The sequence below is a fragment of the Triticum urartu genome, chromosome 3 (genome assembly GCF_003073215.2).
Source record: "Triticum urartu cultivar G1812 chromosome 3, Tu2.1, whole genome shotgun sequence".
NCBI classification, from domain to species: Eukaryota; Viridiplantae; Streptophyta; class Magnoliopsida; order Poales; family Poaceae; genus Triticum; species Triticum urartu.
This window is the reverse complement of record NC_053024.1, coordinates 562,812,248-562,824,924: the sequence shown is the minus strand read 5'-3', so window position 1 is coordinate 562,824,924 and position 12,677 is coordinate 562,812,248. Positions and strand designations below refer to the sequence as shown.

The 12,677-nt window shown below is 49.9% G+C and overlaps 1 protein-coding gene across 1 annotated transcript; it reads right to left on the bottom strand.

Annotated features, from left to right (window-relative positions):
• Positions 1–221: 221 nt before the first annotated feature.
• LOC125548708 (pentatricopeptide repeat-containing protein At1g55890, mitochondrial-like) lies at positions 222–1,855 on the bottom strand. The gene has a single exon (XM_048712260.1). It carries the CDS (start codon positions 1,796–1,798, stop codon positions 440–442), a length of 1,359 nt encoding a protein of 452 aa, XP_048568217.1. The 5' UTR covers positions 1,799–1,855; the 3' UTR covers positions 222–439.
• Between the last annotated feature and the right edge of the window lie 10,822 nt (positions 1,856–12,677).

Genomic DNA, 12,677 nt, shown 5'->3' with positions numbered 1-12,677 from the left:
TGATGCAACGAGAATAATCAGCACAAGCAAAACATTGCAGATAAGAATAAAGACTTCCTGTGGATCTCTTCCAAAATGGATAAAAACATTTTCAATAAGTTTTACAGCACAGGGCAAGCTTAACCAATACTCCCTCTGTCCGGAAATACTTGTTTAATAAGGTACTCCCTCCGTTCGGAAATACTTGTCATCAAAATGAATAAAAAGGGACCCCTTTTTATTCATTTTGATGACAAGTATTTCCGAACGGAGGGAGTACCTTATTAAACTAGTTAAACCACTACTTTAACTTGCACTTATTGTTCTATCATGCCAACAGAGAAACTGAGTAAAACAAATCATGGTGAAATTTGGCATGCATCAGTCAAAGTCTGACCTATGAATTTTACTTTTCAGTCTTGTGTTCCACTTCACACTCCTTTTCTTCTGATATTGCTTCTTACTCATCAGTTTCAGCTCTTAATTCACTGCCTTTTGCACTACCTGGCATTCTCAAACCCTTTCGTGAGTAGTAGTACTTCTTCCGCCCGATATCAACAAGCTTGGCAGCCTCCTCCACCCTCGATGCATCTACCAATGCATTCACTACATCCTGCAGCACTCCACACTCCACTCTACAGCCCCTTTTACGACTAAACATTTCATAGCAGTACCTCAGTGCACAATCCAGGTCTCCAACCTGCAGAAGGTGTGGCACGAGAGTCTCATAAGTTCCCTTATTTGCGGCACAGTGATTTTTTACCAAATCATCATACAGCTTCTTGGCCTCCTGTAACATCCCTGCTTTCAAATATCCTCGAATCAACTCATTGTAGGATACCGTGTCGGGTTTTGGCCCGTCCTTCTCCAACCTCTCAAGCACAGCAGCTGCATCATCAATCCTCCCTTCTGCAACCAAACCCCGCAGCTTGGCATTGTAGCACTTTGCATCTGGCTCCAAATTCCTCTCCTTCATCATCTCCCATACTGTCTCTGCTTCATCCGTGGGGCCATTGTTACAAAACCCATTCAACAGAGTGTTGAAAGTAATAATGTCAGCTGAAACACCATGCTTCTCCATGAGAAGAACAACATCAAGAGCAGCTGAGAGGTCAGACTTCTGGCACAATGCGCGGATGAGTATGTTGTACGAGTATACGCTGGGAACAATCGAGGGGTGGGTGGCTGGGATATCCTGGAATGCAGCAGTGAGCACGTCCAAATCCCCAGCTTCGGCGTACGCTGCAAGAAGGGCATTGAATGTCATGGTGGATTTATGCTGCGCGGGAAGTTCATGGAAGGTTGCGGCAGCGTGGGATGGCATGGAGGCACGGCCGTAGAGGCGGATGAGGCGCGTGGCGAATCCCTCGTCTGAGGTCTCGAGGAAGGGCTTCTGCGCTTCGATGATGGCCTCGATGCCGTCTTGGCGGCCAAAGGAAGTGAGGCGGCTCACCGCTACCTCGTACACGCGGTGCCGCTCGCGGAAGCGCGACGACACGGTTGACGCTTGGACGAACTCGGAGACCAGCTTATCAGGGTCGCGCTGCCGGATGAGGGCAATGAGGATATCGTCAAGGGGCTTCGGGAGCTTGCGGTCCGCGTCGGACTCAGCTTTGGCGGCGGGCTGTGCGTCGAGGGGCTTCGGGAGCTTCTGGCCCGCGATGGAGTCAGCATCGGCGGCAGACGGTTTCGGCGTCGGCGCCGGCGCCGGCGCGCGCTTGGTCTTGGGATTGTGCTTGGGTAGTTTTGCCGTTGGCGAGGAGGAGGAGAAGATGCGGGAGAGGCTGTTCGCCCGGGCGGCGGCGGCGGCGGAGGCCATGGGAATGGGAAGGCGGCGGATGGGGGCGGTTTGGGGCGAGAGGAGCGGAATGGGCGAACGAGGGTTTTCCTGCTCTATACACTTCTTCTTAGTTATTAGGTCGTCAAAATGTTAGCCCATCTGACCGTCTCCCAAGTACCAGCCCGGCTCAGCCCAGCCCAGCCACAAAGAAAGTGATCAACATCTTAAATGTTAGAAAGTGATTAACATTATTTGTATACACGTTCAATATTTTTCAAACGCTTATTCAATATTTTTAAATACTTGTTCAACTTTTTTAAAATACATGTTCTACATTTTGCAAATACTTCTTTAGCATTTTCTAATAGTTATTCAGCATTTTCAAATACTTCTTCAATATTTTTAATACTTATTCAACATTTTGAAATACTCGTTCAACAATTTTTAATACTTATTCAACATTTGTTAAATACTTATTCAACATTTTTAATACTTATTCAACATTTTCATATACTTGTTCAATATTTTTCAAATTCTTGTTCAAAATTTTATAATACTTTTTTGACATTTTTCAAATACTTTTTAAACATTTTTTAATGTGTTTTGAAGAGTATTTTTTGTATATATATGTAGAATATTTTAAGGGGATTGCTACGTGTTGGCTGGCAGATTTTTTAAAAAGATTCGTCGCCTCACTAGCCGTTCAATCTGGCTCAATCTAACGACCGAGCGTCGTGCTCTATTTTTGCAACAAAAGTCTTGTTGCAAAACTCTTTGCAACCGAGATCTTATTTCAGAAATATTTGTAACAGAGGTTGTGTTGCTTTTGCAACGGAAGTCTTGTTGTAGAATCCTTTGCAATATAGACCTTATTTCAGAAACATTTGAACAGAGGTTTGAGTTGCAATTTTTTCCACAAGAGATCATGTAGCAAAAAAACATCCTTGTATTTTTTTTGCAACAGAGGTCAAATTGCAAAAAAAAATTATGCAACGAAGATAATGTTGCGGGAACTCTTTGTGCGGCAGGCGCACGACCACTTGGTCCAGCCCATCTGAGAGCTCCTAACCGGCGCCCATCTCCCACTGTTCGCATCGCTTAGCAGTTTTGGTTTTGCGAAGCTCCTATAGAAGTTTCCCAGCCATTTTTTCAGGTATGGGAACCGTATAGAAGGTTTATTATACGGCTTTTTCCTTTTCTTTTTCTGCTTCCTTTTTTCATTTTAAATTTTCGTTTTTCTGTTTTTGTTTTTTAAAGGCTTTGTTGTTGTGCTTCTTCTTCTTTCTCTTTTTTTTCCTTCTTTGTTTTTCTTTTTTTCTTTCCCAAAAAATGTTGGCATTTAAAATCAATTGTTCAGAAATTCATTAATGTTTTTGGAAATTAAGAACATGTTCGTATTTTAACACAATTTGTTCATAAAATCCAAACATAGTTACTCAATTTCAGAAAATGTTCTCGTTTCTCGAATTTGTTAACAGATCCAAAAAATGTTTCTAAATTTAAAAAATATTCCCATTTTCAAAAAAATCACAAATTCAAAGAACAATTGGAATTTTAAATGTGTTCCAATTTTCAAAGATTGTTTGTGTTTTCTAAAAAAATCATTTTTAAAGATATTCATAGACTCAAAAGATTTTATTGTATTAAAAATGTTCTTTCATTTAAAAAAAATTATGTTTCCTTCAAGTTTTGAAAAAATGTTCATAGTTTCAAAATTGTTGGTGTTTTTCCAAAATTGTTCGGTATGTTATTTTTTGTTCTCATTTTCATAATTCGTTTTGAACTTCAAAATGTGTTAACAATTTTCAAAGATTGTTAGTGTTTTCAATAAATATGTTCTACTCCCTCTGTCCCATAATATAAAATGTTTTTTGACACTGGTGTAGTGTTAAAAAGCGTCTTATATTATGGGACGGAGGGAGTAATTTTTAAAAAATTCTTCATTGATCAAAAGATGTCCAAAAATTTAAAAAATGTTTTCCTATTAAAAAATGTTCACGGATTTCAAAATATGTTCCTGTTTTCAAGTTTTGTTTTGAGTTTTGAAAATTGTTTCTGTTTTAAAAAATTGCTCGCAAATTGAAAAAATGTTCAGGATTTCAGAATTTGTTCAAGTTTTCAAAAAATATGCAGAGTAAAAAATGTTTTCAATTCCAAAAAGTTTTTCATTTTCAGAACAATATTTAGCATTTAATTGTTTTCCTAGACTTTCCAAAAATGTTCGAAAATTCTGTAAAGATTGCTTTAAATGTGTCATTTCGGAAAGATTTAAAAAGGAAATTGCGCTTTCGCTCCAGTGGCTAGTGGCACATGTTCAACAATAAAAATTCACGTGTTCAATTTCAGGCAGCGCCTAGCTGGTTTCTTTTTCTTTGGGCAATGCTAGGTGCTGGCGCGCCGGCCCAATTTTTCAGCCGGTTGGCCCGGAGCCGTCTGCCCTGCACGCGTACAACAGTCAGATCTGTCCCACGTCCTCCCCCATCATCAACTTCCCGCACAGGAAAAAAGAGAGGAAAAGGAGAGCACCGCCCCCGCACGTGCCGACCGCCTCGCCTCCTCGTCTTACCTTGCAGCACCGTCACGAACACCGCTGCGCAGCCGGCTTTCCGCCTCCCGCTTGTCTCCGCACGGCTGTCCTGCCTCTCCTCTCCCGGGCCCGTCGCATTGTCGTGCAGCGCCACCAACCTCGTCGCACCTAGTGGCCGCCGGCGTTGCAACAAAATGCCGCTGATGGTTTGCAGCCCCCTCTGTTGCAACTCTTGTCGCCAACGGTGGTAACCCCCCATCACCAATGGTTTTTGGCATGGCCGACATTGCAAAAATGGAAGACGGTGGTAGCAAAAAACTAGGCTGCTTCCAACAAAATTAAAAGATGATGGTAGGAGAAATTGGTCTGGTTCCAGCAAAAATAAAAAAAGTGGTATAAAAATGTTTCTCATTCTAGCAAAAAATGACCCTAGTTCCTGCAAAACTAGAGAGGAGAAAAACGCACTACATGCCCACGCTCACCATGGTCACCATTGAGGGAGGAAAAGTCGGTTCCTGCAAACCATGACAAATGGTTCCATCAAATCACCATGCTGGTTGCAGCATTTCATCGATCTTGCGATGGGTGCTTCCAGCAAACGCGGTCTCCGGTTCCAACAAAATGCGACGCCGATTCCAACAAATCGTGACGCCAGTTGCAACATTGTCGCGACGTCCTCACCATGCCTTCGCCCCAATGTAGCACTTGGTTTGCAGGTTCCAACTCACCACGAAGGCGATTTCCAGCATCTCTGGTGGCGGATGTAGGACCGCGCCAGGTCGGTTCCAACACCACCGCCGACCAGGTCCAGCAAAAAATGATGCTAGTTGCACCACCGCTCCAGGCCGGTTCCAGCACCACCACCGGCCGGTTCTAGCAAAACCTGCTGCTGGTTGCAACACCTGATCGGCTTTGAAGCTTGCAGCATGGCGGGAGGCTTCTCGTGCACGAGCACGTCGTTTTCGGTGAGAGCTTGTTAGTGGTTCCGCCACCACTCAGGCTGGAGGTCATGGCGGCCGCCCCACCCCCATCCACTGCGTCGGCAATGCTGAAAGGATCGAGATGGACCTAAAGGGGGGTGAATAGGTATAATTACAAATTTTAATTATTACTTAGCAATTTTAGGTAATAATACGGAATATGAAGATAAGCCTAACAATTGCAAGTGTAGCACTAAGAGCTAAGCAGGATAAACAAGTAGCACAAGTATGTAAGTAAGCAAGCACAATATGATACAAGTAAGTGCTAAGAGACAAGTAACCACAAGTAGAGAGTTAGGGTTAGGAATAACTGCAACTCCGAGGGACGAGGATGTATGGCGATGTTCACTTCCTTGGAGGGAAGCTACGTCACCGTTAGAGAGGTGGATGTTACCACGAAGGCACACCAATGCCACGAAGGCTCACCCTATTCTCCCTTTGAGACAACACCACGAAGGCGTTTCTCAACCACTAGTGGTAGACCTTGAGGTGGTCTCCGAACCCTCACAAACTTTCCGGGGGTAATCACAATGGTTGATTCCTCTCCGAATGACTCCTACCGCCTAGGAGTCTCCAACCTCCAAGAGTAACAAGAATGATGGAGAAAAAACTCAAGACTTGCTCAAATCACAAATTCCTTTGGTGCAAAGGTGGGGAAGGAGTGGATCTATCACTTGATCGGACAACTTCTCTCAAGTGCTCTCAAATCCCTTGGGGATCTAAGACTTGGTGTGGAAGAGTGAGAGAGTGAGTGAAATGTGTTCTTAGAGCATCTCCAGCCGCGCCCCCAACAAGGCCCCCCAGGAGACTTTTCGGCCGCCGGCGCCAAAAAATTGGCCCAGTCGCGCCCCCAAGGGCCCAATTTTCGCCGGCTCGGGCCGAAATTGGCGCCGGCGGACCGAACCCGAACTCGGCGCGCTGGGGGCACTCGGGAGCGCCGGGCGAATCGTTTTTGGCGCGAAAGATCCGCGGGCCCTCCTTGCCAGCGACTCGTCTCGCTTCTCGCCGCTTCGTCGTCCTCATCGCCTCGTTTCCCGCGACGAATCAATGCCAAAACTACCGCGCGCTGCCGCGCCGGTCAGCCTCCGCCATTGATGCCTCACGGGCGGCGCAGTGAAGGCGTGACGACGCACGTCCCCGCGCATGCCACGCGTAGATGAAGCCGCCACGCGTGCTCGCGCCGCCTCCACCTATATAAGCCGACCCCAGCGCGCCGGTGGCACGCACAGAGTCTCCGTTGCCGATGCGCCCTATCTCCCCTTCCTCCCTCTCGCCTCGCCATCCCAGTTCGTAGAAATGGCCGAACGATTCCCAGGCAACGGCGCGGCGGCGAACGGCTTCGGCCGCCGCCACCTTCACGAAAACGAAGCTCGGCTCCTCTACGAGGCCGAGTACCCGGTCCCGCCGGACATGTGGGTGCCCGGGACGTGGAGAATCAGCGCCGGCGGGGTCCCGGTGCCACCACCGCCTACCGGGGCGGCGCGTCATGCGGAGATCGCGCGTATTCGCGCCTCTCTGCCGCGGGCGGCGAGGGAGGGGCCGCGCTACGTCCCCAACAGCCTGCTCTGGGAGCCCTACTTCCGCCGCCGTCACGCCAAGCAACTCGAGGCCACCAATGGCGTCGTGCCCTCCGGCAGGCTCAACTTCGAAGGACGGTGCCGATGGTGGGGCGTGCCCGGCCGCACTTTGGAGGCCGTCCTCGAGTACATCGAGGGTGGCAACACGTCGAGGCTGGAGTACCCCTCCCCGCCGTCCTTCTCTCGTCGCCGTGGGAGCTCGTGGACGCCGAGGTGCATGGACCCCGGGGCGTCCTCCTCCTTGTCCGGTCGGTCGACCGGCTCTCCCAGCCTCCGCCCCGTCAAGCCGGAGCCCCAGGACACGCCTGTCAGCCGGCGCACCCGCAGCTCCGGTATCTGCATCGCCGACTCCACCCCCGCTTCCGGGCGCCTCGTCCTCGTCGTGCCCAAGCCGGAGCCCAGTCTCCCCCCGGAGTACGAGGAGATAGCCCGAAGCGGCTTCTCTGACGCGGACGCCCTGCGGTGGGCGCGCGACGACTACCTCCGGATGGAGATGACCCGGCAGACCCGGGCCCTGGAGGGGATCGCCGCCCGCAAGCGTGGGAGCGAGGAGGAGCACGCATCGTGATCCTCGACAACGATGACGAGGAGGATGCCGCCGAACCTTCCAACCCGTCGCGCCAACCGGGGGAGGGTTGCAGCAGGGACGACGACCACGATGGAGGCGGCCACGACGACGACGACGACGATGATGACAACGACGACAACGACGACGGCGGTGACTACACGCGGTTCTACAGCCTCCTCGGCATGTAGAACTGCAAGGGCGGCGGCCGGCGAGGAGCGGCAAGGCGAGCGAGACGGCGGGCGGGCCTAGTAGTGCGTTTTTTTGTAAAATATTTTAAATATGTATGAGCGGGCGTGTTTGTGCCGTGTTTGGTCGAATTTGATTTGAAGTCACCGAAATATGCATGAACTCGCCATGTTTGCGCCATTCAAAAAAATCCCGTGGGCGCCGCGGATGGGTGGCATCATGCCCCCAACGCGCGTTTTGCGCCGGTGCGCCCCCAGGGGGCGATTTTTAGCGCCTCCTGGGGGGCCAACGGCTGGAGATGCTCTTAGCAAGCTCAAAGTGAATGGTCAACCTTATCCCGTGGGGGAGAAGGCAATATATAGTGGAAGTGGAAAAGTAACCGTTTGAGCAACTCAAGTGCACAGGAGGCGTCGGACGTCCGGACAGGACCGGACGTCCAGTGGCACAGATAGGTCCGGACGTCCGACAGACATCGGTCGTCCAGACGCTGGAGAAACACAAGCCACGAATCAGCATTCAGCTAACGGACGCCCGAGCCGTTTCGGTCGTCCGGTGACTGGACGTCCGTAGAAGACCGGATATCCGTAAAAACTTTTCTGTTGAGAAAGTGTCAGACGTCCGGAGGTAAACGGACATCCGGCGACCGGACGTCCGGAGAAGCTCGGACACCCGTGAATATTGTTCTGTGAAGAAACACCGGACGACCGACGAGAGCCGGACGTCCGGACAGCTAAAAGGGATCGGACATCCGTAACATACGGGACGTCTGGTGAAAAATGGAGTTGTGGGTTTTGAGCAAATCTTTCACTAGATCCATCGATCCCCTCTTAATAGTGTGGGATCCCTGTACTCAAGAACAAACCGTAAACAAAGCCAATGCTATTGTCTTGTATCTCCAATCTTGAGTTATATGCAGTTGTCTTTAGTCATGATCCACACACGGCCTTTGAGACATAATCCTGAGATATACTTGATAAACATGATTAGTCCCATACATGCATGTTGTCATCAACATCAAAATAAGATTAAGGGCATGATTGCACTTTCAATCTCCCCCTTTTTGGTAGTTGATGACAACATACATGTACTTCTTAAAATAAAAACTTTGAGTATCGAAGGGATTTGTTGCGGAGCTCCCCTTAACAAAGAAAAATAAGCATGAGAGGAGCTCCCCCTCAGGGTGATACCAACACATTCAAATCACAAGTTGCACATGATAACATTCAAATAGATTCATCACTCACATCATAGAACCTAAAGTAACAATGATCATAACAAGGTCCATGGTACGATACATATCATAGTGCAATACAAGTTAATATCACATCATAGAACCTAAAGTAACAATGATCATAACAAGGTTCATGGTACGATACATATCATAGTGCAATACAAGTTTATATCAATGGATACTACTCCCCCTTGGCAGCAAGTACCCAAAAGGGGGCCAAGAGGAGCAACCAGAACATCATCATCATCAGAACCCTGCCTCATCATCATCATCATGAGCACCACTACCACCGGCCTCGTCAAAGAAGTCAGACCACTCAGGACCCGAAGGAAAGCCAAAGTCGGAAGGGGGCTCATCAGGAAAACGGTCATCATCACTCACATCGAACACTCCAGATTCTCTCAGACGAGACTTTAGAGCATTTTTGGAGGTGATAAGGCGCGTGACAACATCGTGATTTTGGGAGCAGTTAAAAGCAACAGCCTTCATCAAGGCAGAGTGGGCCTTCCCAATGAGGGAGTCCTCGGACAGCCGGACTATATACTTTGGTCGGACTGTTGGACTATGAAGATACAAGATTGAAGACTTTGTCCCATGTCCGGGTGGGACTCTCCTTTGCGTGGAAGGCAAGCTTGGAAATTCGGATATGTAGATCTCCTCCCTTGTAACCGACTCTGTGTAACCCTAGCCTCCTCTGGTGTCTATATAAACCGGAGGGTTTAGTCCGTAGGACAACAACAATCATAATCATAGGCTAGCTTCTAGGGTTTAGCCTCTATGATCTCGTGGTAGATCAACTCTTGTAATACTCATACCATCAAGATCAATCAAGCAGGAAGTAGGGTATTACCTCCATCGAGAGGGACCGAACCTGGGTAAACATTGTGTCCCCCGTCTCCTGTTACCATCTGCCTTAGACGCACAGTTCGGGACCCCCTACCCGAGATCCACCGGTTTTGACACCGACATTGGTGCTTTCATTGAGAGTTCCACTGTGTCATCACCATAAGGTTTGATGGCTCCTTCGATCATCGGCAACGATGCGATCCAGGGTGAGGTTTTTCTCCCCGGACAGATCTTCGTGTTCGGCGGCTTCGTACTGTGGGACAACTCGCTTGGCCATCTGGAGCAGATCGAGAGCTACGCCCCTGGCCATCAGGTCAGGTTTGGAAGCTTGAACTATACTACCAACATCCGCAGAGACTTGATCTTCGACGGATTCGAGCCCATGTCAGGTGCGCCGCACAGTCACGACGAGCATGACTTAGCTCTGCCGCCGGACAGTGTTCGGGAGATCACACCTGTGGCTACTCTGGCCCTCAATCCGGAGCAGATCGTGCCTTCCGAGGACGGGTGGATGGACCCCGCCATGGAGGCCGCACACCCAGCGGCGATAGAGCCGAATACTGACTTCACCCCCTATGAGACCTGTGTTGCTGGACCCTTGGATTTGTCCCCGGCCATAGGCTCCGAACCGCCTGCATCCGTGCCTATCGAATCTGATTGGGCACCGATCATGGAGTTTACCTCTGCGGATATCTTTCAGCACTCGCCCTTGGGCGACATGCTAAATTCATTAAGGTCTCTCTCCTTGTCAGGAGGCCCTTGGCCGAACTGTGTCCGGCTCGAGTGGGAAGCGGACGATGAAGAAATTCGTCCCCCACCCACCACCCACTTAATAGCCAATGTCGACGACTTAACCGACATGCTTGATTTCGGCTCTGAAGACATCGACGGTATGGACGACGATGCAGGAGAAGAACATGAACCACCGCCCACAGGGCGCTGGACAACCACCTCATCATATGATATATACATGGTGGTCACCCCCAAAGAAAGCGATGGCAATAAGGCAACGGAGGATAATCCCCTCGAGAAGCAATCTAAGCACCGGCGTCATCGGCACCGCTCTAAGCCCCGCCATAGCAAAAGCAGCGATACCGGCACAAGAGACAATAACGCTGCGGACAGTGCCGAAGACAATCCCCTCCAGCCAGGCTTCGAGCGAGAGGATGGGCAAGCTAGCCCTAAGGAACAGGCGGCAGACGGAGAATCAGAGGATGACAATTACATGCCTCTCTCTGATGACGAGGTGAGCCTCGGCGACGAAGAATATATCGTGCCTGAGGATCCCGTCGAGCAGGAGCGCTTCAAGCGTCGGCTTATAGCCACAACAAAAACTAAGCAACAACAGCTTCAAGTTGATCAAGATCTGCTAGCGGATAGATGGACCGAGGTGCTGGCAGCCGAGGAATATGAACTCGAGCGCCCAACAAAAGTTACCCAAAGCGCAGGTTGCTACCCCAACTCGAGGAGGAAGCATTAAAGCCTACACTACCAGCGTATGATGCGGCTGACCGGCCACCTCGTGGCCGAGACAAAGTGGCGTATCAGCCTGAAGTCCAGCCCGCACCCCGTCGCCAGTCAAACAAAAACACCAAGGCCCGGGGCAACACGCAGGACCTGCGAGACATATTGGAAAACAAAGCAGGACGTACAAGATCGATCTACGGATCACGGGGGCGCGCCCCAACGCACGACGAGGACCGTCACGCCGGATATACTAAAAGAAAATCTGGCCGGGCCGAATATAGCAGACAAGACTCGTATGAACTGCGTCGTGATATAGCTTGGCACAGAGGCGCCGCACACCCCCTATGCTTCACTGACGAAGTAATGGATCTCGAATTCCCAGAAGGTTTTAAACCCGTGAATATTGAATCATACGATGGCACAACAGACCCCGTGGTATGGATCGAGGATTTCCTCCTCCACATCCACATGGCCCGCGGTGATGATCTACACGCCATCAAGTACCTCCCATTAAAACTCAAAGGACCTGCTCGGCATTGGCTCAATAGCCTGCCGGCAAACTCCATTGGCAGTTGGGAGAATTTGGAGGACACATTCCTTGAAAACTTCCAGGGCACTTGTGTGCGACCACCGAATGCCGATGACTTGAGTCACATAACCCAACAGCCAGGGGAATCAGCCAGGAAATTCTGGACTCGGTTCCTAATTAAAAAGAACCAAATCGTCGACTATCCGGATGTCGAGGCCTTAGCGGCATTTAAGCATAACATCCGCGACGAGTGGCTCGCCCGACACCTCGGCCAAGAAAAGCCGAAGTCCATGGCAGCCCTCACGACACTGATGACCCGCTTTTGTGCGGGCGAGGATAGCTGGCTGGCTCGCAGCAATAACACTTCAAGAAACCCTGGCAATTCAGATGGCAAAGATAGCAACGGCAGGCCACATCGCAACAGACACAAGCGCCACAACAACGGCGATAACGCCGAAGACACGGCAGTTAATGCCGGATTCAGTGGCTCTAAATCCGGTCAGCAGAAAAAGTCGTTCAAAAGAAGCAATCCGGGCCCGTCCAGCTTGGACCGCATACTCGATCGTTCGTGTCAAATTCACGGCACCCCCGATAAACCAGCCAACCACACCAACAGAGAATGCTGGGTGTTCAAACAGGCTGGCAAGTTAAGTGCCGAAAACAAGGAAAAGGGGCTGCACAGCGACGACGACGAGGAGCCCCAGCCGCCAAACACAAGAGGTCATAAGAAATTCCCTCCCCAAGTGTAAATGGTAAACATGATATACGCAACCCATATTCCCAAGCGGGAACGGAAGCGTGCACTGAGGGACGTCTATGCGATGGAGCCAGTCGCCCCAAAGTTCAACCCATGGTCTTCTTGTCCGATCACCTTTGATCGCAGGGACCACCCCACCAGTATCCATCATGGCGTTTCTGCCGCATTGATCCTTGACCCCATCATTGACGGATTTCACCTCACTCGAGTCCTTATGGACGATGGCAGTAGCCTGAACCCGCTCTATTAG